This window comes from Hemitrygon akajei, chromosome 11 (genome assembly GCF_048418815.1).
Source record: "Hemitrygon akajei chromosome 11, sHemAka1.3, whole genome shotgun sequence".
NCBI classification, from domain to species: Eukaryota; Metazoa; Chordata; class Chondrichthyes; order Myliobatiformes; family Dasyatidae; genus Hemitrygon; species Hemitrygon akajei.
In genome coordinates, this window is record NC_133134.1 from 134706146 (window position 1) to 134732652 (window position 26507).

The 26507-nt window shown below is 40.3% G+C and overlaps 1 protein-coding gene across 2 annotated transcripts in view; it reads left to right on the forward strand.

Moving 5' to 3' along the window:
- The window catches only part of LOC140736025 (tumor necrosis factor receptor superfamily member 6B-like), a 35564-nt gene extending 9244 nt beyond the window's left edge, over positions 1–26320 (forward strand). Inside the window, exons 1-4 of one of the 2 annotated variants that reach the window (XM_073061714.1) lie at positions 20584–20714; positions 21443–21833; positions 22339–22533; positions 24391–26320. In XM_073061714.1, the coding sequence (XP_072917815.1) occupies positions 20703–20714; positions 21443–21833; positions 22339–22533; positions 24391–24743 (951 nt within the window). In that variant the 5' untranslated portion in view covers positions 20584–20702 and the 3' untranslated portion in view covers positions 24744–26320. Of the gene's footprint in view, positions 1–20583; positions 20715–21442; positions 21834–22338; positions 22534–24390 lie in introns of those variants that run through there. The other variant, XM_073061715.1, reaches the window with a different exon arrangement.
- Positions 26321–26507: the final 187 nt, after the last annotated feature.

A 26507-nucleotide genomic window follows, 5' to 3' on the forward strand; every position in this document is an offset into this window, starting at 1 on the left:
GTTAAACTCTCCAGTACTTTGCCCACGACAGAGCCCGCCTTCCTTACCAGCTTATTAAGACGTGAGGCGTCCCTCTTCTTAATGCTTCCTCCCCAACACGCCACCACAAAGAAGAGGGCGCTCTCCACAACTGACCTATAGAACATCTTCAGCATCTCACTACAGACATTGAATGACGCCAACCTTCTAAGGAAGTACAGTTGACTCTGTGCCTTCCTGCACAAGGCATCTGTGTTGGCAGTCCAGTCTAGCTTCTCGTCTAACTGTACTCCCAGATACTTGTAGGTCTTAACCTGCTCCACACATTCTCCATTAATGATCACTGGCTCCATATGAGGCCTAGATCTCCTAAAGTCCACCACCATCTCCTTGGTCTTGGTGATATTGAGACGCAGGTAGTTTGAGTTGCACCATATCACAAAGTCCTGTATCAGTTTCCTATACTCTTCCTCCTGTCCATTCCTGACACACCCCACTATGGCCGTGTCATCAGCGAACTTCTGCACATGGCAGGACTCCGAGTTATATTGGAAGTCTGATGTGTACAGGGTGAACAGGACCGGAGAGAGTACGGTTCCCTGCGGCGCTCCTGTGCTGCTGACCACCGTGTAAACAAGTGTCACATCAGTTCAGCTTGTTGTGATTATTAACCATCACAGGATTCCACAAGTTCTCTAGTATTGAGGCACTCCCTCATATGATAAAACAAACCGATGACTCAGACGGTAAAATATTTTTTGACAGACTGAATAACTGATGACAATATCAGAATGCAATTTAATTTAATTTCAAGAGTATGAGTCAAAATAGCACAAAATTTACCTGAAAATGTTTTGCATTTACAGATCAATTACATGAGAAAAAGAATGAGTAGGCATTCTCTGCAATTCAGCACTTTAATATGAATGGCTCAGTTGTTCAAACAGATTAAAACGGATCTCATGTTCAATACTCAATATTTGAATCATTGTAAAAAGTGCATGTTCTGTACAGCTTTGGTCTCTTTATCCGAGAAATGATAAATCTGGCATGGTGAGCATAAAACTGATTCCTAGGATGGTGAAATTTTGCTAAGTAAAATACATCCAGGTTTACATCAAATTCAAAAACTCCGTGGTAGTGGAGGATTGACAATAGGGGCATGATTGGGATACACAAAGCCCCCCAGTCAAAATCTGCCTACTGAGAGCAGCCATGTGATAGGGGCGCCCAGGCACCCATCTCAGGACAGGAGTATACTGCAGCAGCTGGATCAATGGCAGATCAGCCCTGTTCAAGGTAAACACATTGCTCATCCTCAATGGTAAATATAGGCTCTACCATCTCTACTGAATGGGAAGTTGAACTCAATGGAATCTCTGTTACTGGGGCCAAGACATGGAAAAGATAAACTTGGGAATCTGGAACATGGGAACACACATGGATAGCTCAAAGAGTGACCACCCAGAATGATGAGTAGCCATTGTTGTCCAGGATCTCACAAGGAACAACCTTAATGTAATCAAATCTCCAATGAACACACACAAAATGCTGGTGGAACACAGCAGGCCAGATTGCATCTATAAGGTGAAGCACTGTCGACGTTTCAGGCCGAGACCCTTCATCAAGACAGCCCGAAACATCGACAATGCTTCTCCTTATAGATGCTGCCTGTCCTGCTGTGTTCCATCAGCATTTTGTGTGTGTTGTTTGAATTTCCAGCATCTGCAGATTTCCTCGTGTTTACATCTCCAATTACCTGGTTTCAATCCTGACCTCTGGTGCTGTGTGTGTGGAATTTTCACATTGTGTCTTTGACCATGTTGGCTTCCTCTGGCTGCTCAGAATTACCTGCATTCCAAGAGTGTGTGGGTGGGGAAGTAATTTGATATTTGATTTTGTTGCTAGTATATAGATGAATGATAAAGGTGGGCAGGTTAAAGGGAATGCGTGAAGTATTTAAACATGTTGGGAGCTCAACAGACACCACAGTGTAGCTCTCAGCTTGCTGAGGGAGCAGCGGTGGAAGATCCACTTCTTTGTAGAAAGGATATTGTTACACTGGCATGCTGCCGTAAATGTTACTGGAAGGCTAATGACCCTGTACCAGATTAACATGCCATTATCACCAGGGCATTCCATGACAGCAACATTGAAAGGTAATGATTTTGATAATGCCTCCATCCCAGGCATGATGAAGTAATTCTCAAGAACAACTTCAATGTGGGTGTTGGATATGATGGCAAAATATGGAATGGAACCATCAAGTGGAATGGTATGAGAATAAACAGACATTGGAGATGTCTGATATCTCCAATATCATATCATCTCCAATCTCATATCTCCAATATGAGATTGGAGACATCTGGGGTGGGGCGTGGACACCTCCTGGATTACTTCATTGCCCTGTTCTCTGACAAACACTGTTCAGCACAGGGGCCATGAGAGGACCTGATGTCCACAAGATGGATCACCAAATCAGTGTTGTACTGAAGACTTAGGTAGTTGCCTTACATCACAGTTTGAATATACCTAGGGCGACATCTGGTAATGAAACATCTGGGCCATCAAGGCTGATACCATTTTGAGGGCCAATAATTTGAAGGTGACAAGTCTGTTGAATTAAAAATACCTTAAGTCCAGCCATATGTGATGACAATGATCATTCATCAAAAGACAAAAATTGTCCCAGGAAATGGAGGATATTGGTTCCACATAGAAAAGTTACTTTATAAAAAGGTAAGGTTTTCAATACCATTATTTTATATCTGTAAAGAAATTGATAGCTGATTTAGATTTAAATTCATCTTTATTATCCAGACTATTCTTGACCTTCTATATTTAAAGAATACTAATGTATTTAAAGTAGTATTTAAAGAGCTGTAGGAAACTGTATTTGTTATCAAGCCCTCGATTGAATGAGTTGCCCTTAAATAAAAATAAAAACTTTAACATGCATTTCACTGCTGAATATTAGCAGCTTTTATTCATTATGCAAAGGCATAGTCATGATAGTTTGTGAAAAAAAAAGCTAAAACTAAATAGTTTGCCTTTAGGAGTGTTACATGTCTTCTATTAGATTTTAGGATTTTAGACAAATTCAGGCACCTAAAGCAAGAAAAGCTTATTAGCAAGAGGTCCATGGATCATTGAAAATCAAAAACACTGAAAATGATGAAGATCTAAAATAATAAAGGAAAAAAATACTGGGAGTATTCAACAGATCAAATAGAAACTGTGGAGAGAGAAGTGATGAATATTTGGAAGAAAATCATTCAACCAGAAACTTTAGCTGTTTCTCCTCCCATAAACGTGGCCTGTGCACCTGAACATTTAGCATTTTCTTTTTTTGTTATTTAAAGACTTGAATTAGATGAGGAAGACAATGACCTGGAAGAGTACAAGCAAGGTATTTGCACTCATTGACTACTTTATTAGCTACACCTATAAATGTGTTCATTAATCCAAATATCTAATCAGCTAATCATGTGGCAGCAACTCTTTGCTTAAAACCATGCAGACATGATCAAGAGGTTCAGTTGTTTCTCAAACTAAACATCAGAAAGGGTAAGAATTATTTCTTTATTTTTGTACTGGCACAGTTCATTGTCTAATGCACTCTGGTTGAATGCCCAAGTTGGGTGGTCTCTCATTGATGCTATTATGGTTATTATTCTATAGATTTATTGAATATGCCTACAATAAAATAAATCTCAGGGTTGTTATATGGTGACATATATGTATGTTGATAATAAATTTACTTTGAACTTTGAAATGTGATCTAAGTGACTTTGACTGTGAAATGATTGTCGGTGCCAGACAGGATGATATGAGTATCTCAGAAGCTGCTGATCTCCTGGGATTTTCACTGTTACGTACCCCGTAACTGGGTGTCAGACCAGCAAAGATAGAAGTATCCGTTGGAGTCTGGTGGTACCAAACTAAAGGTGTTTATTAGAAAACTACATAATACAATATCAAAAATGCAAATATACATATAAAACAAGTTAGCAGTAATAAACCTAAAAGTGTAGGAATAATAATAATCAATAATAAACAAGCTCTATCGATGTCTAGGGGTAAATGAATTGTCATAGAAAAGTATAAAGTTCAGTTCATAAATGCTGAAGTAGTTATGGTTGTTGTGTTGAAATCATTGGAGAGAGGGAGAGAGAGTGAGCGAGAGGTAACAGCTACAGCAGCCAAACCTTCCTTTGCTTTCTTAATCCGTCGTATCGTTGTGGTCATTCAGTTATGACCCCTCTGGTCTTCAGCTAGACTGTTCTTCTGTGGTGGACTCGTCACTCTGGCATGAGTGGACACACACACAAGTCCCCACCGGCCCTGCTGTAACACTGTGAGCTTTACTGGCCGATCACCTGGTTTGGTCTCCGAAGCCCCCACCTTTCTGTGGGTTCCCAACACTCAGCCAGTGTCCACTGGTGTGTCTGAAGGGTGTCTCTCCAGACCTGTCTTTTTATCCCCACTCATGGGGTCTCAGCTATCCATCAACTCTGCATGACCGTGTCCATCAAATCAGGCCACTCCTGTTATCTCCTGAGGAATGTTAACAAGCCAAGTACAGTCCTTGTAGTAGAAAGTAAATAATCCAGGAAGAGTCATAATACAGTTAATCAACAGTCTCTCTCCCCCTCTTATCTGTAGCAGATGTTCTTGCCTGTGTTTCGTCTCTCTCTATCATGAGCAGCATAGCAACAGCAATAGTTCATGGTTCTCAGGGAGGGGGGATGGGTAACTCTGCACCCCATTGTCCATCAGATCTGTTCATCACTCATAACATCACACAAAACAGTCTCTAGAACTTACAGAGAATGGTGCAAAAAACAAAGAACGCAGCCAGCGAGAGGCAGTTCCATACTGAAAACACGTCGTTAATGAGGGAGGTCTGAGGAGAAGGGCCAGACTCGTTCAAGCTAACAAGAAGGTATCAGTAACTCAAGAAAGCAACAGTGATGTGCAGAGGAACATTGCTGAATGCACAACATATCTCACCTTGAATTGCATGGACTACATCAGCAGAAGATCCTGTACCTTTTAATGTGGCCACTAAATGTATAGTATTATCTGTTCACATTAAGTCAGAATTTGAATCAATTTTTTGCACTTCAGTTGAGATCTAAAGGAAAAAGGTAGTATCATTAGAAAATGATAATGATGTTCCAGTATCAGAAAGCAGGAATTTAATTACCAATGACCAGGTACTGTAGTTCAAGGAACACAGTACCTTGCTTCACAATGGGGAAAGGGTCATGGTAATTAGAATATTTGAATTTAGGAAAAAAATAGTGAAAATGAAACAAAGTTTCCTCATCTGATTGTTGTTTCTGGGCAAATACCTAATTTGCTAGGTGAGAAATCTGGAAAAGGCAATGACAGATAAAGCTAGATTAAGTAGCATGAAGGAACAGTTTCAGTCATGTTTAAGTAGTCCTTGAGCTGTCTGCTGATGAATTACAGTACTCAGGGTGTGAAAGATAAGTTTCACCAGATGGGGAAACCTAGAGCTTTGTTTTTCAAAGGTTACACTGAACTTTATTGTATAGAGGAATCGATTGCTCAAAGGCTAAAAGTTGTGCTGGAATTATTATTAAACAAGTTCAGTTTCCTGCCTGAGCTGCTCTACTCATACTTTTAGTGGAGACTGGAATCTGTGGAGAGGATAAAGTAAAATCAGCAGAAAGGCAAAGATACACAGGTACCCCTTAACTCTGACTGATTACTTGTCAGCTGGGATGTGTACAGATCGTCACAACTGGTAACCTATTTAGTGATTACCAGCAAAGGTTTAAAATAATATTTAGTTTGAACTGTTTCAAAAACAACAGACTTCCATCAGGTGTAGGATCACCTCTGAGCATTTTCCTGGAGGACATTGATCAGTTAAATCCAGGATCTAGCACGTGCTATAAAACACACTTATGACACATGCCAGGTGTTGGATTTGACTAACCATTCTCGTTGTACTCCTCAGACATGAGAAAATCTGCAGATGCTGGAAATCCAAGCAACCAAATCCAAGTCCTGATGAAGGGTCTCGGCCCAAAACGCCGTCGTTTAACTCTTTTCCATGGCTGCTACCTAGTCAGCTGAGTTCCTCCAGCATTTTGTGTGCGCCCCTTGTGTTCCTGCTCTTTGCAGTCACCCTGACAGAGCCGAAGACATGCTTTTGAATGCTGAACTATGGTGAATATTGTCATCTGTTGGATGACAGGTTAACAAATAACTGAGCTCAGGAGAACCATCAGAAGAAACAAAGGAGAGAAATATACTTTCACTCTTCATTCATCCTCATCATCAACTCCATTCAATAAGTAGAACTACAATGAAATACATGAATATAGCTGAATTGCTGAAATTATTTATTTTGCTTGACATGAGATTTGTTTTAATTGATCTGCATTGTACAGTCCTGCATAATATTAGCTCCACTCAAGTCTTGAGTTTAAAAAGAAATTCAATTAGAACGTCTATTGGCACTTTCAATTTCTTGTGACTTTCTCGAGAAAGGAAAAGACAAAGGTTTATTATGGCTGGAAATATCAATAGCTTAATACCAAAATAGGTTGTTGAAAAATTGTTCAACCTTGGTTTTTCTTTCTTCAACAGAGTGCAATGAAGCACTTATTCAGTTTGTGGCCTATCAGAGGATCCCAGTAAAGAGGCTTGCTAAGTTTCTTAATTTACTTCGGATTCAAAATGCTCGGAAAATAATTAAGCAAGAAAAACCGGAGGACAAGAACATGATATTTCTAATATTACACCCCCTGTTAACGAAATGGAAAGAAGATGTCAATGAAGAGCGTGTATTTCAAAAAATGGTCTCAGTACTTGAAAAGGCAAAGATGAAAAATAGTTTTAAAAATGTGCTAGAACGTTTCAGGTGCAATAATCATTTAAATTCAGAATTACTCAATCCCCTTGGTCTAAAGGCCAACGGTTTAAAACAAAAGTATTAGTAAATTATATGCAAATGGAGGATCTGGATCTTATTCCAGGTTTTAATAAACTAATTCAGCAACTGTTGAATGCAACTTTGCAAATGGAGGAAGAAAGCTAGCTGAGCTTTCCACTCTTGCTGGGTATCCTGTGACGTGTGCGTGCTGAAGTTTGGCTCATCTATGATGTTTTGCATTGTCTGGAGTTACACATGGAAACCTGTGACTTGGATATTACTGATATCTGGGCAATTTTACTTCAGTAAATATCAATGTTATAAAAGGGGAGACATTTGAGAGGAGGAGAATATGGAGACTACCCAAATGTCATTTTGACCTTGGGAAGGCCTTCTAATTCCACAATGTTTCTGTCGGCATTAGAAAAGCAGTGCACCTAAACTTCTCTAATACTGCCCATCTCTTCCTACCTCGCCCACTTGCTACTGAATCCCTGATCCAAGCTATTTGTTACAATGTTTCACTGGTCAGGCTTCTATTTTCTATCCTCTGTAATCTTGAACCAAAAACTCTATTGCCTCTATCTTAACTGGCAGCAAATGCTCTGTGGTATTGGGCACTAAAGAAAGCCCGATTTTAATCCTGATTTCATTCTTTCCCCCATTGTTCTGTGACCTTACTCCTCCTTATGCGTGCTGCAAGCTTCCAAGTATTCTACATTCCTGTAAGTCTAGCCTTGTAAGCATATGCAGCTCCCTTTATCCAACAGTCGATCGCTGTATATCTCACCGATTAGATGATCTGCTTCTTTGCTCTGGTGTCAATTTTAGGCTCATGTTCTTGTAAATAACTCAAGATATTTTACTGTTAAATAAGAATTTGTCAATGGTAATTGTTCAACAATCATTGAATTTAACAAAGGTGTGAGAGAACGCCAGGCAGCTAGAAATATGTCTTATTAATTTTCTAAAGCTATTTGTTGAATTTCTGCATAATATGCTATCAAAAGAAGTTACTCATAAGGTCTAACATTTCACTTAGCATGTACTCTACCACCCCTATGTTAATTTTATTCAGCCTTCAATTTCTGAAAATCCAAAAACAGTTCTGATCTTACCCAGGCTGATAAATTGCATGGAAGAATTCCAGGTGACAGCAAAAAGCAACTAACCAGTAGCTTTTATCATACTTAATTTGACAGAAAGTAAAATAAAATTAACACCAAAAATGAAGGGGAAAGGTGTAAAATCATTTTAAAAAGATTAAGTGCATGAAAATATTGATGTGGATGAAGAAACAATATTGCACAGGAATAAAATCTGAGGTCATTCCGGAATTATGTTTGTATACCATTAGAACATTCAACATGATTGCAGCCAATGAATTTTACAGGGCAACAGTAAGTCATTGGATATCTGTTCAAACACTTGATCCTGAAAAGTATTTGTCTGTTCTATATTATTTTAGGATACCTTGACATTGAAATTTAATTTATATTAGTTGAATTAAAGACAACATGTGAATAACTTGTGTCTGAATATTGAAACAATGCAAAGCTGTGAAGCTGCCGCTAAGTTATCGACATTTATATTTAGAGATATGCTATAATAGATGGTGTACTTGAAGAATTTCTAAATAAAAATCAAGTATTTTCTTTATCCATTGCTTTTTCCAATGTTTTGCTTTTACATGTCAGTTTGAAAGATGCTTAATAAAGGTGCAGTCAGTTACTACATTGACTAAAACTAGATGCTTGAAGAATCAGAGCTTTCTGAAGAAACTGGATATGAATCTCTGACAGGAATTTTTCAAAGAGATCTAAGACTGCGATTTATTTGCCTGCTGCATGGATCCTTTGTAATATGACTGTCAGCAGAATTTGCAAGTCAATTTACAAGTGACGGAATGAGTAAGATCTTTTCAAGGTGCTGATGGGCTCAGAGATCTTCCTCTGTAACAATTAATGTCGTAGATTAATGAAATCCATCAATTCATTAAATTATATGAACTTGAACATAAATTATACCAGGCAGAGATGTCTACTGTAGTGAGCATGACCCTTTTATGTTCTAATAAAGATGTTGGAGAGTGTAGTTACACCAATCTGTAAGAAATTGAGGACACGATTGATCACCTATTTGTCAAAGTTCAAAGTACATATATGTCACCATATGCAGTCCTGAGATTCAGCTTCTTGCAGGCATCCACAGTGAACATCAGAAACACAATAGAATCAATGAAGGCCCACACCCAACAGGAAGGACAAACAAACAATGTGCAAAAGACAAAAATCGATGCAAAAACGGAGAAAAAATAATAGTAATAATAAATAAAATAGCAATAAATGTCAAAAACATGAGATGAGGAGTTGCTGCACGAGTCTATCGATGAAACAACAGTTCATGTGAGATTGAGTGAAGTTATGCCCTCTAGTTCTGGAGCCTGATGTTTGAGGGGTAATAACTGTTCCTTTCCCTTGTGGTGTGAGTCCTGAGGCTCCTGTACCCTCTTCCTGATTGTAGCAGCAAGAAGAGAGCATGACCTGGATGGTGAGGGTCCTTGATGATGGATTCTGCTTTCCTGTGACTGCTCTTGTAGCTGTGCTCAGTGGAGGGGAGTGCTTTACCTGTGTTGAATTGGATTGTATCCACTGCTTTTAGAGGCTTCTCCATTCAACAATGTACGTAGGTGTTTTCATACCGGACAGTGATACAAGCAGTCAATATACTCTCCACCAGATTTCTATTTCTATAGATATTTCTAGAGAAGTTTGACAAAGTTTTAGATGACACACAGAACCTTTGCAAACATCTAAAAAACAGAGGCTCTGCCATGCTTGTTTTGTAACTGCACTCACATGCTGGGTCTAGGACAGGTCCTCCAAAATAATAACATCTATGAATTTAAAGTTGTTTCCCTCTCCATCTTTGATGAGGTCTGGCTCATGGACTTCTGGTTTGCTTCTCCTGAAGTCTCTAATCAGTTCCTTGGTCTTGCTGACATTCAGTAAAAGGTTGAGTTATGACATTATTCAGCCAGGATTTCAATCTCAGTCCTCCATGCTGAATTATCACCACCTTTGATTCAGCCAATGACAATGATGTTGTCAGCAAATTTAAATATGGCATTGGAGCCATGCGTAGTCACACACTCACAAAGCAAGTAGAGCAGGGGGCTAAACACACAGCCTTGTGGTGCACCTGTGCTGATGGAGATCATAGAGGAGAAGTTGTTGCCAATCTGAACCGACTGGGGTCTGCAAATGAGGAAATCGAGGATCTGGCTGCACAAGGGGTATTGAGGCCAAGGTCTTGAAGCTTATTGATTAGTTTTTTGGGGGTGATAAAATTGAATGCTGAACTGTAGACAATGAAGAGTGAAGTCAATGAAGTCAATTTGATTCGGAACAAGAAGGCTGCGAGTGAACAGCTGAATTTTCAGAGCGAAGGGAGTTTTTTACTACTCGGGCTAAAAGAAAGGCGAGACTGCACAGGCGCGTGACGTCAGCCAGTAGCACACAAAAGGTTTAAAAAGAAAACTGCCGTATCCAGCGGGCAGCAGCGGAGCGGGCAGCAGTGTGACAGGCAGCAGAGTGACGGGGCTTTGGCTCAACAGCCTTAGGCGGTAACTACGAGGCAAGGTAGGTTTAACTGTGTTTATTGCGGAAAGGAGGTAGTATGTGTGTGAGGCCAGTTTTCTGTGCTTGGTGTCAGATGTGGGGGGTCCTGAAGTCTCCCAGCCTCCCAGATGGCCATATCTGCACCAAGTGTGTTGAGCTGCAGCTTTCTGAGGGACCAAGTTAGGGAACTGAGGTTGCAGCTCGATGACTTTCACCTGGTCAGGGAAAGTGAGGAGGTGATAGAAAGGAGTTCTAGGCAGGTGGTCACAGCAGAAGCATGGGAGACAGACAAGTGGGTCCCAGTCAGGATGAGGAAGGGAAAGAGTCAGGTACTAGACAGTACCCCCGTTGCTGTACCCCTTGACAATAAGTACTCCTGTTTGAGTACTGTTGGGGGGAGGGTGACAACCTACTTGGGGGAAGTGGTAGTGGTCATGCCTTTGGCACAGAATCTGACCCTGCAGCTCAGAAGGGTAGGGAAGGGAAGAGGAAGGCAGTAGTGATAGGGGACTCTATAGTTAGGGGGTCAGACAGGCGATTCTGTGAATGCAGGAAAGAAACTCGGATGTTTGCCTCCCAGGTGCCAGGGTCTGGGATGTTTCAGATCACGTCCAAAATATCCTGCGGTGGAGGGAGAACAGCCTGAGGTCGTGGTACATATTGGTACCAATGACATAGGTAGGAATAGGGAAGAGGTCCTGAAAAAAAGACTACAGGTAGTTAGGAAGGAAGTTGAGAAGCAGGACCGCAAATGTAGTAATCTCAGGGTTACTACCTGTGCCACATGACAGTGAGAATAGGAATAGGATGAGGTGGAGGATAACTGAGTGGCTGAGAGATTGGAGCAAGGGGCAGGGATTCAGATTTCTGGATCATTGGGACCTCTTCTGGGGCAGGTGTGGCCTGTACAAAAAGGACGGGTTGCACTTGAATCCCAGGGGACCAATATCCTGGCAGGGAGGTTTGCTAAGGCTACTGGGGAGAATTTAAACTAGAATTCTTGGGGGTTGGGAACCGAACTGAAGAGACTGGGGTAAAGGAGGTTGGCTCACAAATAGAGAAAGTTTGTAGACAGGGCGAGAGGGACGATAGGCAGGTGATAGAGAAGGGACATGCTCAGACTGAAGGTTTGAGTTATGTCTATTTTAACGCAAGGAGTGTTGTGAACAAAGCTGATGAGCTTAGAGTGTGGATCAATACTTGGAGATATGATGTGCTGGCCATTACAGAGACTTCGATGGCTCAGGGACAGGAATGGTTACTTCAAGTGTTGGGTTTTAGATGTTTCAGAAAGGACAGGGAGGGAGGCAAAAGAGGTTGGGGCGTTGCACTGTTGAACAGAGATAATGTCACAGATGCAGAAAAGGTGGAAGTCATGGAGGGATTGTCTACAGAGTCTCTGTGGGTGGAAGGTACGAGCCGGAAGGGGTCATTAACTCTACTGGGTGTTTTTTATAGACCTCCCAAGAGTAACATGGATATCAAGGAGCAGATAGGGAAACAGACCCTGGAAAGATGTAATAGTAACAGCGTTGTCATGATGGAAGATTTTAATTTCCCAAATATCGATTGGCATCTCCCTAGCGCAAGGAGTTTAGATGAGGTGGAGTTTGTTAGGTGTGTTCAGGAAGGTTTCTTGATACCATATGTAGATAAGCCTACAAGAGGAGAGACTGTACTTGATTTGGTATTGGGAAATGAACCTGGTCAGGTGTCAGATCTCTCAGTGGGAGAGCATTTTGGAGATAGTAATCATAATTCTGCCTCCTTTGCAATAGCATTGGAGAGAGGTAGGAACAAGCAAGTTAGTGAAGCATTTAATTGGAGGAATTATGAGGCTATCAGGCAGGAAATTGGAGGCTTAAACTGGAAACAGATATTCTCAGGGAAAAGTAAGGAGGAAATCTGGCAAATATTCAGGGGATATTTGTGTGGAGTTCTGTATAGGTACGTTCCATTGAGATAGGGTACAGGAACCGTGGTGTAGAAGGGCTGTAATAAATCTAGTCAAGAAGAAAAGAAAAGCTTACAAAAGGTTCAAAAAATAGGTAATGTTAGAGATCTAGACAACTATAAGGCTAATAGGAAGGAGCTTAAGCAGGAAATTAGGAGAGCCAGAAGTGGCCATGAGAAGGCCTTGGTGGGCAGGATTAAGGAAAACCCCAAGGCATTCTACAAGTATGTGAAGAGCAAGAGGATAAGTCATGAAAGAATAGGACCTATCAAGTGTGACAGTGGGAAAGTGTGTTTGGAACTGGAGGAGATAGCAGAGGTATTTAATGAATCCTTTGCTTCAGTATTCACTACGGAAAAGGATCTTGGCGATCATAAGGATTACTTGCAGCGGACTGAAAAGCTTGAGCATGTAGATATTAAGAAAGAAGATGTGCTGGAGCTTTTGGAAAGCATCAAGTTGGATAAGTCGCTGGGACCGGATGAGATGTACCCCAGGCTACTGTGGGAGATGAGGGAGTAGATTGCTGAGCCTCTGGCAATGATCTTTGCATCATCAATGAGGACAGGAGAGGTTCCGGAGGATTGGAGGGTTGCGAATGTTGTTCCTTTATTCAAGAAAGGGAGTAGCGATAGCCCAGGAAATTATAGACCAGCGAGTCTTACCTCAGTGGTTGGTAAGTTGATGGAGAAGATCCTGAGAGGACGGATTGATGAACAGTTGGAGAGGTATAATATGATTAAGAGTAGTCAGCATGGCGTTGTCAAGGGAAGGTCATGCCTTATGAGCCGATTGAATTTTTTGAGGTTGTGACTAAACACATTGAAGAAGGAAGAGCAGTAGATGTAGTGTATATGGATTTCAGCAAGGCATTTGATAAGGTACCCCCATGCAAGGCTTATTGAGAAAGTAAAGAGGCATGGCATCCAAGGGGCATTACTTTGTAGATCCAGGACTGGCTTGCCCACAGAAGGCAAAGAGTGGTTGTAGACGGATCACATTCTGCATGGAGGTCAGTGACCAGTGGTGTGCCTCGGGGATCTGTTCTGGGACCTCTACTCTTTGTGATTTTTAAAAGTAACCTGGATGAGGAATTTCAGGGATGGGTTAGTAAGTTGGCTGATGACACAAAGGTTGGAAGTGTTGTGGATAGTGTGGAGGGCTGTCAGAGGTTACAGCGGGACATTGATAGGATGCAAAACTGGGCTGAGAAGTGGCAGATGGCGTTCAACCCAGATAAGTGTGAAGTGGTTCATTTTGGTAGGTCAAATATGATGGCAGATTATAGTATTAATGGTAAGACTCTTGGCAGTGTGGAGGATCAGAGGGATCTTGGGGTCCGAGTCCATAGGACGCTCAAAGCAGCTGCGCAGGTTGACTCTGTGGTTAAGAAGGTGTATGGTGTATTGGCCTTCATCAATCATGGAATTGAATTTAGGAGCCGAGAGGTAATGTTGCAGCTATATAGGACCCTGGTCAGACCCCACTTGGAGTACTGTGCTCAGTTCTGGTCATCTCACAACAGGAGGGATATAGAAACCATAGAAAGGGTGCAGAGGAGATTTACAAGGATGTAGCCTGGATTGGGGAGCATGCCTTATGAAAATAGGTTGAATGAACTCGGCCATTTCTCCTTGTAGCAATGGAGGATGAGAGGTGACCTGATAGAGGTGTACAGGATGATGAGAGGCATTGATCATGTGGATAGTCAGAGGCTTTTTCCCATGGCTGAAATGGTTGCCACAAGAGGACAGGTTTAAGATGCTGGGGAGTAGGTACAGAGGAGATGTCAGGGGTAAGTCTTTTACTCAGAAAGTGGTGAGTGCATGGAATGGGCTGCCGGCAACGGTGGTGCAGGCAGATACGATAGGGCCTTTTATGAGACTTTTAGATAGTTACATGGAGCTTAGGAAAATAGAGGGCTACAGGTAAGCCCTGTAATTTCTAAGGTAAGGACATGTTTGGCACAACTTTGTGGGCTGAAGGGCCTGTATTGTGCTGTAGGTTTTCTAAGTTTTTCTAAGAGCATCCTGATGTATGTATCTTTGCTGTCCAAATATTTTAGGGTAGAGTAACGAGCCAATAAAATGGCATCTATTGTTGACCTGTTGTGTTGGTAGGCAAACTGGGATGGATCCAAGTTGCTTCACAGGCAGGGTTTGATATGCTTAATCACAAACTTCTGAAAATAATTCATTTCAGTGGATGTAAGTGCTTTTGGACAATAATCATCGAGACAGGTTACTACATTCTTATTAGGCGCTGGTCTAATTGAAGCCTGCTTGAAGCAGCTTGGTACTCAGATTACCAACATGAGAAGTTGGATTTATCAGTGAACACTCTAGCCAGTTGATCAACACAACTCTTTAGTACTCCGTGAGGAACCCTGTCTGGACCAAGTGTTCTCCGTGGGTTCTCAGCCCTGAAGGATGCTCTCACATTGGTCTCATGGACTGAAAGCACTGGATCATCAGGGGCTGTGGGAGTTTGTGAAAGTGCCTACACGTTTTGACAGTCAAAGTGAGCATAATAGGCACTGAGCTCAACTGGGAGAAAAACTTTGTTGTCACCTGTGTCACTTCCTTTCATGTTATAAGAGTTAAAAACATTCATACCCTGCCACAGCTGTGGAACATCCTTCAGTGATTCACATTTGATCCAGAATGACACTTTGCACATGAAATGGCTTTCCGGAGATCGTAGCTGGACCTCTTGCATTTTACTTGGTTGTCAGACCTGAATGCTACGATCTGGCCCTCAACAGATTGCGAATCTCATGGTTCATCCAGGCCTTCTGCTTGGGAAAGACCCTGTATGATTTTGTGGGGACATACTTGTCTATGACTGTGGCAACAATGGTGTATTTGTTCAGATCCTCCGCTGAGTCCTTGAACACAGCCCAGTCCACTGATTCAAAGGAATCCCTTAGCCGCTCCTCTGCCTCCCACAACCACCCCTTTGTTGTCCTTATCTCTGGAGCCTTGCTCTTTAGCCTCTACCTGTATGCAGGTAGAAGAAGGACAGCCAAGTGATCCACTTTCCCAGAACAGTAGGGGTTCCTAATTGTAGTTCAGTATTGGTTGAGTGTGTTTGGACCCCTGGTACTGCAGTTATATGATGATGATAATTGGGCAGAGATTTCTTCAAACAAGCCTGATTGAAGTCTCCTACAATGATGTGAAATGTGTTAGGGTAAGCTGTTTCTTGTTTGCTAATTGTTGCAATCAGTACTTCAAGTGCCTGCTTAATGTTGGCCTTTGGATTGAGGAGAGAACTCTCTTGGTAAGTATAACTTAACCATTCCAGGTCGGGGGAACAAGAGTGTAATTAATCTGCTGCATCCAAGCACTACAAGGTGTTTATCATGAAACACAGACCCTCCCCTTTTGCCTTCTTCAAATCAGCATTCTGGTCCATCCTGTGTAATATGAAGCCTCCGGGTCTTACCTATGTATCCAGAGTAAGCCATGTATCAATGAAACTGAGAACACAGTAAATCTCCATCTCTAGGATCGATCTTCTTTGAGTGATGGCTAGAATTGTGTAATATTTCAAATTAGGGATACATAAGATTCAGTCAGTTACAATGAAGAGCTAAGGATGTATATATGGAGTACAAAGGCCATGTAAGCCAATGGCATTTTACAGTATTTCATTTCAAATAACTTCTTGTAGGCTTTTATAATATTATTTGTTATGTAATATGTCACATTGCAGATTGTGCTTATTCAGTTTTAATAAACTATTAACTTTCTGAATTGTGGTACTTTGTGAATCTTGACAAATTTTAATCATCCGGCATGGGTTCAGATTTAACTTGAAGATTAGGGTGAAAGCCAGCAATGTACATATTAATTGCAACTGTACACAGTTCTTTCAAACCAGACGGAGGAATGGGATGAAGATCTACATTTACAGTGCCTATAAAAAGTATTCAACCCCCTTGGAGGCTTTCAAGTTTCATTGTTTTACAACATTGAATCAGAGTGGATTTAATTTAATTATTCAACAGTTGTGGCTGCAGCAGAATTTACAAGGCATTACCTGAGCAGTGGGAGGGTTGGTGGATGGAGGGAATGATTTAGACATGGTAGGAAAGAATAGAAACTGAGAAAAGAGCAGGTCTGGCAGCTCAGTGTTCCAGGGAATAGATGTTTTAGGCATGGCATCCATATGTGAAAATAGTGCAATTTTTTTACTGATTGGAGAGAATGTCATGGCTGCACAGAGAGAGAGAGACACCTTGGAGGGATTATCCAGCAAGGCCATATTGGTACAAGTCAGGAATAAGGAAGATGCAATCATCATGATGGGCTTATACTATTGGCCTCCTAATAATCAGTGGGAGCTAGAGGAACAGAATTGCAGACAGATCATGGAAAGATGTAAAAATGACAAGAGTAGTTGTACTGAGTGATTTTAACTTCCCTATGTGAACTCTCTTAGTGCCAAGGAATTAGATTAGACTTTGTTGGTGCATTCAGGAGGGTGTCTCAAAACAACATATGGATGATCAAACCAGAGATGGGGCTGTTGTAAATAAATTTATAATCAAATACGTATTTATCACCATATACAACTCAGAGATTCGTTTTCTTGCAGGCATTCACAGTAAATATAAATGTAACCAGGTGACTGTTGAATATTACTTTTTATTATTGTTAAAAGTGCACTTATGTATTCACCCCAGTGATGCAAAAACAGCTGCCTGTGCCTTTAAGAGAGAATGATGACATCATTATGCACATACAGAGTAGAAAATAAGAGTTACAATATTCTAGAAAGACGAACATCAAATACTGGGAGCTGCTTTTCCCAGGCATACTGGTCGTATGGTGAGGAAAGATTTTCGTGATTAAGGTATTGGCATTGGATAGCATGGTCGTGCGAATTCCTTATCAGACTAGTAGTGTGAGCGAGGAGAATTCATTTCAAGGTCTAGCCTATACGTGTTTGGAATTTAAGTACGTGTGTGCCAAAAATTGCAACTGCCATATTAGTTTTGTCTATTTTATTTTATGTATTTTCATACTGCATATGTAATTAGTTGACACACAAGTAAGTGGACCAAAATTAATCTGAGACTGTAAGGAATTGTGTTTTTTCAAACTTGTTTTTTTTATTTTGATACCTTCTTTCTGCATTAAAACATTTAAAACAGATTTAGGAATTAAAGACGCAAAACGGTATTTGTTGTCCTGAGTGTGCATTTTTCCCAGGCTACACAAAGAAACACAACAGAATCAATGAAAGATTGCACATGACAAGATGGACAAACACCCAATGTGCAGAAGTCAGCAAACCATGCAATATAAAAGAAAAAGAAAGTAATAAAAGAGATAATAAATATTGAGAAAATGAAATAAAGAGTCCTTGAAAGTGAGTCTATAAACTGCGGGAACAGTACAGTGCTGGCGCAAATTTGAATGAAATTCAAAGGTTTCAAATGTACACTTAATGTCAGGGAAATGTATACAATATACATCCTAAAATTCTTTTTCTTTGCAAACATCCACGGAAACAGAGGAGTGCTCCAAATAATGAATGACAGTTAAATGTTAGACCCCCAAAGCCCCCCCAGCTACCCCCACTGATGCATAAGCAGCTGCAAAGCAACACCCTCCCCCACGAGCGAAAAAAACATCTGCACCCCCCCCCCCGCCGCCAAGCACTGAAGCATACAGAAAAGCATCAATAAAGACACAGACTTTCAGTACCCCAAGTACCACTCGTTCACCTGGTAATTCTACATACCACAAGCTCTCTCTCTCCCTAATAATGGAAACAGTGCAAGAAGGGAGACATAACAAACAACTCACTGATTTATGATGTTAAAAGTCCATTGCATCACTTCTTCTGAGCTCTGAGCCCAATGAACTCGGGTCTCTGCGCACACAACCAGCAGCCAGCTTGCTCTCGATCTTCCGTCTCCCACGACACACTGATTTCCTGCAGCGGTACCGACCTCGAGTCCACCCACCTCCAGAGCCACGAAATCCCGGAACCCTGAAGGCACACTAGTCTTCTAGGCTGCATCTTTGGCGAACCAAATAACAGCCAGTCGTGAGGCCCTGAGAGCAGGTCCCATTCCTACAACAAACCAAAGTCAGCGTGTAACTCCAGGTCGGGGTCTTCAACAGAACGCTGAAAGGGAAAAAGAGATGTTAAAGACAGAAATAAAGCTGTTTCTGAAGATGCAAGCAAAGGAGTTGCCGTTAGGCACCATCGTTCTCCTAAGCAGCTATTATCCCCTCTGGTTCAAGAGCCTGATGATTGTGGGACAATAACTGTTCCTAAACATAGTGGTGTGGTTCCTGAGGTTCCTGTAGCTTCCTTCCTAATGGCAGCACCATTAAGAGAGCATGGCCTGGGTGTTGGAGGTCCTTGATGATGGATGTTGCTTGCCTGTGACTGCACTCCATGTAGATGTGTTCAACGGCTTTACCTGTGCTGAATTGGGCTGTATCCATTACTTTTTGCAGGTGTTTCCATTCAAGGGCATTGGTGTTTCCATACCAAGCCACGATGCAGCCAGTCAATATATACTTCATTGCACACCTCTAGTTCGTCAGGGTTTTAGATGACATGCCAAATCTTCACAAACTTCTAAGAAAGTAGAGACGCTGCCCTGCTTTCTTTGTAATAGCATTTACATGCTGGACCCAGGACAAATCTGAAATGATAAAAACTAGGAATTTAATGTTGCTGATCCTCTCCTCTTCTGATCCCCAATGACGACTCGCTCTAGAACCTCTGGTTTCCTCTTCCTACAGGACAATGATCAGTTAAATCCAGGACCTAGCACGTGCCATAAAACACACTTATGACACATGCCAGGTGTTGGATTTGACTAACCATTCTCGTTGTACTCCTCAAACATGAGAAAATCTGCAGATGCTGGAAATCCAAGCAACCAAATCCAAGTCCTGATGAAGGGTCTCGGCCCAAAACGCCGTCGTTTAACTCTTTTCCATAGCTGCTACCTGGTCGGCTGAGTTCCTCCAGCATTTTGTGTGCGCCCCTTGTGTTCCTGCTCTTTGCAGTCACCCTGACAGAGCCGAAGACATGCTTTTGAATGCTGAACTACGGTGAATACTGTCATCTGTCGGACGTCTGCATCAGTTGATGATCACAAGGGAACAAAAACATTGCTGCAGTCCCATGATCTTATGGCAGTATGTGCAATTTATTGGAAAGTGAGCTTGAAGCCTAGACTAAGCAATGTGACTGAGAAGGGGAGGGTTAGTGAACACCTCAGTTTGACAAAGTTTCACAAGCATTTGCATGGCCAGAATCTTTTAGTGTTTACTGAGCACATGTCTTTGCACGATATTTTCAATGAAGCTAATGCAAACCTTAGATGGTTTCAGTGTTAGTCCAAAGATTTTTTTCTGATCTGATTCCTATTCAGATTCAAGCTTATTAATCACATATACATATAAACATACAGTGAAACGTGTCATTTGTGTTTGCAACCAATATGCACAAAGATGTGATGCGGGATTAGCATAGATATTCTTACGCAGTAGTTCTGTAGTATATCAGTGTGCGTTGGTGGGGTGGGAGTAGTTGTGGGTATAATGCCTCTGTGAAAGAGACCAGGTTACAAGGAAGTAAGTGGGAAGATGATACTGAGATGGGTTTGGTCTGAGGGCGAACAAAGACCTGGTTTCCTTCTACCTTGTAAATACAAATATGAGAAGTAAAAAGAGCTGTAATAAACTTTCGGCCCCATGTAGGAAACTGATGTTCCTATACAATTATTGGTAGCCTTTTACAGAGACTGCACATGCTTGAATGCTGAATCTTTTTATGCAATTTTTGATTTCTTTATTGAAAATCATATAAACCCTGCGCTTTGTAACTTAGAAATCACGTTATTTGCAATTATCGCACACAAGAACACTGTATATTGCATTAATGACAAGCAGCCGTTCTAGTCGCGTAATATCGACGAGCATTTGTTTTAGACCCACCAATCATATTGCAGGAATTATAATTGCGCTGTCACTCTTGTAATACTTTGTAATACCGATGAAGTCTTTGGGATCATTTCCCAAAAGGTGATGTTTTTAAAGTAATCCAGAGGAACTCTGGGAAATACCTCCAATCATTTCCTTCTTCCTTTCAAACTACGAAAATGTCATTTCGCAGTGATTCATTCCTTATGTAATTGTAGCACTATAAATGATGCGATTATCAGGTTCTTCAATAGTTGAGCTAATCCCAAGCAAACATGATGTTCAAGGTAAGCGGATGAACAGTTCTGAAAAGTTTCGCTGCTATTGACTCTGCATTGACAAATGTTTAAATCGTGGTTCGAAAGCGTTTAAAGTGTCACGCTGTTCCTATTTTTAGAAACTTTACCCACATTTAATAATTGAAAGTCTTTTATATATAAACATTTTTTCATATATTGTCCAGTGTAATCAATTATGTCTCGAACTATAAATATATATATTTTACGTGGCAGCGCTATTGACTAAGCATTTTACTCGTAGGAGAATCAGTAGATTATTTAAGTTGCGCTTCAAAGATCCTGGTAGTTATCTGTGTACCACTTTCCGCTCGTGAAGCAGAGTGAGTTTACAGCTCGATCAAAGTCTGAAGCCAGAGTTGTCATCCCTTGAGCTCCCGCTAGCCAAACTCTTTTGGTTTTATAGTGCAGGTTTTGTGCTTATGGTGTGGAAATGTTTGGAGTTTTCGGGATCTTAAGTCGGAAACCCCAATACTGAAGTATTAATAACTTACAGATCTGAGTTTTAAATTGTACTGCATTGAACCAGGCTGCCATTCGGCTTATCGTGCCTGCGTGTCTATTGAAGAATGAAATGGCTGATTGCTTTTGGTACATTTTAAAGTGTTGTAATTTCTAAAAACAGGCAAACAAAAGGAGTATTTTGTCCAAAATTATTTCGGATGTATTGGCAAAGATAGATAGATTGAATAATTCCTTTATTATAATTTCCTCTACAGTACATCACCTGTATTGCACTCGGAGCAATTATTTCAAGGACAGATGCTCCTTTGTTAGAAGCCAAACCTACTTACCAAAGAAGAGATGAAATAACTGGTCAGATGGTGACATGTGAGAAGTGCCCACCGGGGACGTTTGTAGAAAAGCACTGCACCAGTTCACATCCAACAATATGTGGGTCCTGCCCAGAGTTGCATTATACTCAGTACTGGAATTATCTTCGGAAATGTCGTTACTGTAACGTTTTCTGGGTGGAGCATCAGTACGAAAAGCAGCAATGTAACTCCACACATAACAGAGTGTGCGAATGCAAACCTGGTTATTACTTAGAGTTTGAATTCTGCCTGGAACACAAAGAGTGCCCCGCTGGTTCTGGTGTGACTAAAGCAGGTAAATTTAATACCTCCCTTAATGGATCCTTATCTAACACCTGTTGTATTGATACCTGTGGATTTTATCAGGAAATATAATACATTTATTTTTCTGCAAATCATCATGTGTATAACTTGCTATATAAGGATGTGTGGGAAACTGTAAAGATATGTACAGATAGTGGGCTTATTCTGAAAGACAGAATTCCACTGCTAAATCAGTTGAAAATAAGTGTTCAGAATTAAAGCTGAATTTGGCTGTCATTTTAACCTACAGCACATGTAGGTTTTTTTGTAAACGTGAACTGTAATGGGTTGGTGTATAAGAGATTATATTCAAACAGATGAATAATTTTCTTTTTGATTCTACTTTATGTGTCAAATAATGGGGTTCCTAAATTCATTATAGACCACAAATATGTTAGTCTGAGATTGGAATACAAAGTATTCAATAATATGTATTTCCGAAAGGAATTTCCTTTCTCCTGAATTTTAACTGGACTCATGTGTTTTGTGTTTCCTAGGAACGGCTTTCCGAGACACAATCTGTGAACAATGTTCTGATGGCTTTTTCTCTTCAACACCCTCTAGTTCAGAACCTTGTAAAGCTCACACAAATTGTGATGAAGGTTTAGTGGTTAATGTCCCAGGTAACCGATATCACAACACTTTGTGTACTCCCTGCAAGAAATATATTGGATCTTCTATCAATAAAACAGGTATGTATTTCTCACTTTCATTATAATGCTTAGATTCTCTTAAATATCCAATATGCAATGAAATATTTTCTCTATAATCAGAATTTATCATTGTGAGGTCGGTAGAATCAAAATATTAATCTCACTGGATGTTCTGTGCACCATCCACAAACTTATAAGATTTAAAAAAGTCATGAATAGGACCTTGCATTTCTCTTGCTCATCACATAAAGCACCTACTGGCATGAACAGTTTAGCCATCCAGTAACAGACTTCTTCTAATCGAAATTATCTTAAGACCCTAAGATATAGGAGCAGAATTAGGCCATTTGGCCCATCAAGTCTGCTCTGCCATTTCATCATGGCTGATCCATTTCTCTCTTAGCCCCAATCTCCTGCCTTCTCCCTGCATTCCATCGTGCCTTGAATAATCAAGGATCTATTAACTTCTACCTTAAATATACATAACAACTCATCCCCCACAGTTACTTGTGGCAATGAATTGCACAGATTCACCACTCTCTGGCTAAAGAAATTCCTCCTCATCTCAGTTCCAAATGGACATCCCTCTATTCTGAGGTTGTGTCCTCTGGTCATAGATTCCCCCACCATAGGAATCATCATCTCCACATCCACGCTATCTAGGCCCTTCAATATTTGTTAGGTTTCAGTGAGATCTTCCCCCTCATTCTTCTGAATTCCATTGAGTACAGGCCCAGAGCCATCAAACACTCCCCATATGATAAGCAGTTCAATCTCAGAATTCTTATTCTGACCCTCCTTTGAACTCTCTACAATGTTAGCTTATCCATCCTTAGAAAAGGGGCCCAAAACTGCTCACAATACTCCCAGTGAGGCCTCACCTGTGCCTTATAAAGGCTCAACATTACATCCTTGGTTTTATATTCTAGTCCTCTCGAAGTGAATGCCAACATTGCATAGGCTTTCCACACCACAGATTCAACCTGTGAATTAACCATTGGGGAACCCTACACAAAGACCCCCAAGTCCCTATGCATCTCATATTTTTGAATTTTCTCTCCAGTGTTGGTAAATGATGAAGTGCTAGATCATAATGAGGTAGATTTTGAGGTCAAGAATTAATCTTAACATTCCAGGGAGCCATTCAACAGTCTTATAACAGCAGGTAGAAGCTGTCCTTGAGCATAGTGTTACATGCTTTTGTATCTTCTGCCCAGTGGAAGAGGGGATACAATTGAAGAAAGAAGGTACAAAATGCGTAGGGTCTGTGATTATGTTGGCTGCTTTATTGAAGCAGTGAGAAGTGTAGACAAAATCCATCGACCTGAATTCTGAGTAATTCCTTATCTCTCCTTCAAGGCATTTCTTGCAGTGTACTCCTTTTTTACTATTGCAGCATGTGTGAGTTTTTCTGGAATAGGACCTGAACCCCAGCCTTCCAACACAAAGGCACACATATAACAACCACAGCTTTAGAATCTTTCAGATCATAAAGCACAGGTTAACAAATAACTGAGCTCAGGAGAACCATCAGAAGAAACAAAGGAGAGAAATATACTTTCACTCTTCATTCATCCTCACCATCAACTCCATTCAATAAGTAGAACATCAATGAAATACATGAATATAGCTGAATTGCTGAAATTATTTATTTTGCTTGACATGAGATTTGTTTTAATTGATCTGCATTGTATATTCCTGCATAATATTAGCTCCACTCAAGTCTTGAGTTTAAAAAGAAATTCAATTAGAACGTCTATTGGCACTTTCAATTTCTTGTGACTTTCTCGAGAAAGGAAAAAACAAAGGTTTATTATGGCTGGAAATATCAATAGCTTAATACCAATATAGGTTGTCGAATAAATTGTTCAACCTTGGTTTTTCTTTCTTCAACAGAGTGCAATGAAGCACTTATTCAGTTTGTGGCCTATCAGAGGATCCCAGTAAAGAGGCTTGCTAAGTTTCTTAATTTACTTCGGATTCAAAATGCTCGGAAAATAATTAAGCAAGAAAAACCGGAGGACAAGAACATGATATTTCTAATATTACACCCCCTGTTAACGAAATGGAAAGAAGATGTCAATGAAGAGCGTGTATTTCAAAAAATGGTCTCAGTACTTGAAAAGGCAAAGATGAGAAATATTTTAAAAAATGTGCTAGAACGTTTCAGGTGCAATAATCATTTAAATTCAGAATTACTCAATCCCCTTGGACTAAAGGCCAATGGTTTAAAAAAAAATTATTACTAAATTATATGCAAATGGAGGATTTGGATCTTATTCCAGGTTTTAATAAACTAATTCAGCAACTGTTGAATGCAACTTTGCAAATGGAGGAAGAAAGCTAGCTGAGCTTTCCACTCTTGCTGGGTATCCTGTGACGTGTGCGTGCTGAAGTTTGGCTCATCTATGATGTTTTGTATTGTCTGGAGTTACACATGGAAACCTGTGACTTGGATATTACTGATATCTGGGCAATTTTACTTCAGCAAATATCAATGTTATAAAAGGGGAGAAATTTGAGAGGAGGAGAATATGGAGACTACCCAAATGTCATTTTGACCTTGGGAAGGCCTTCTAATTCCACAATGTTTCTGTTGGCATTAGAAAAGCAGTGCCCATCTCTTCCTACCTCGCCCACTTGCTACTGAATCCCTGATCCAAGCTATTTGTTACAATGTTTCACTGGTCAGGCTTCTATTTTCTATCCTCTGTAATCTTGAACCAAAAACTCTATTGCCTGTATCTTAACTGGCAGCAAATGCTCTGTGGTATTAGGCACTAAAGAAAGCCCGATTTTAATCCTGATTTCATTCTTTCCCCCATTGTTCTGTGACCTTACTCCTCCTTATGCGTGCTGCAAGCTTCCAAGTATTCTACATTCCTGTAAGTCTAGCCTTGTAAGCATATGCAGCTCCCTTTATCCAACAGTCGATCGCTGTATATCTCACCGATTAGATGATCTGCTTCTTTGCTCTGGTGTCAATTTTTGGCTCATGTTCTTGTAAATAACTCAAGATATTTTACTGGTAAATAAGAATTTGTCAATGGTAATTGTTCAACAATCATTGAATTTAACAAAGGTGTGAGAGAACGCCAGGCAGCTAGAAATATGTCTTATTAATTTTCTAAAGCTATTTGTTGAATTTCTGCATAATATGCTAACTATCAAAAGAAGTTACTCATAAGGTCTAACATTTCACTTAGCATGTACTCTACCATGTACCCTATGTTAATTTTATTCAGCCTTCAATTTCTGAAAATCCAAAAACAGTTCTGATCTTACCCAGGCTGATAAATTGCATGGAAGAATTCCAGGTGACAGCAAAAAGCAATTAACCAGTAGCTTTTATCATACTTAATTTGACAGAAAGTAAAATAAAATTAACACCAAAAATGAAGGGGAAAGGTGTAAAATCATTTTAAAAAGATTAAGTGCATGAAAATATTGATGTGGATGAAGAAACAATATTGCACAGGAATAAAATCTGAGGTCATTCCGGAATTATGTTTGTATACCATTAGAACATTCAACATGATTGCAGCCAATGAATTTTACAGGGCAACAGTAAGTCATTGGAAATCTGTTCAAACACTTGATCCTGAAAAGTATTTGTCTGTTCTATATTATTTTAGGATACCTTGACATTGAAATTTAATTTATATTAGTTGAATTAAAGACAACATGTGAATAACTTGCGACTGAATATTGAAACAATGCAAAGCTGTGAAGCTGCCGCTAAGTTATCGACATTTATATTTAGAGATATGCTATAATAGATGGTGTACTTGAAGAATTTCTAAATAAAAATCAAGTATTTTCTTTATCCATTGCTTTTTCCAATGTTTTGCTTTTACATGTCAGTTTGAAAGATGCTTAATAAAGGTGCAGTCAGTTACTACATTGACTAAAACTAGATGCTTGAAGAATCAGAGCTTTCTGAAGAAACTGGATATGAATCTCTGACAGGAATTTTTCAAAGAGATCTAAGACTGCGATTTATTTGCCTGCTG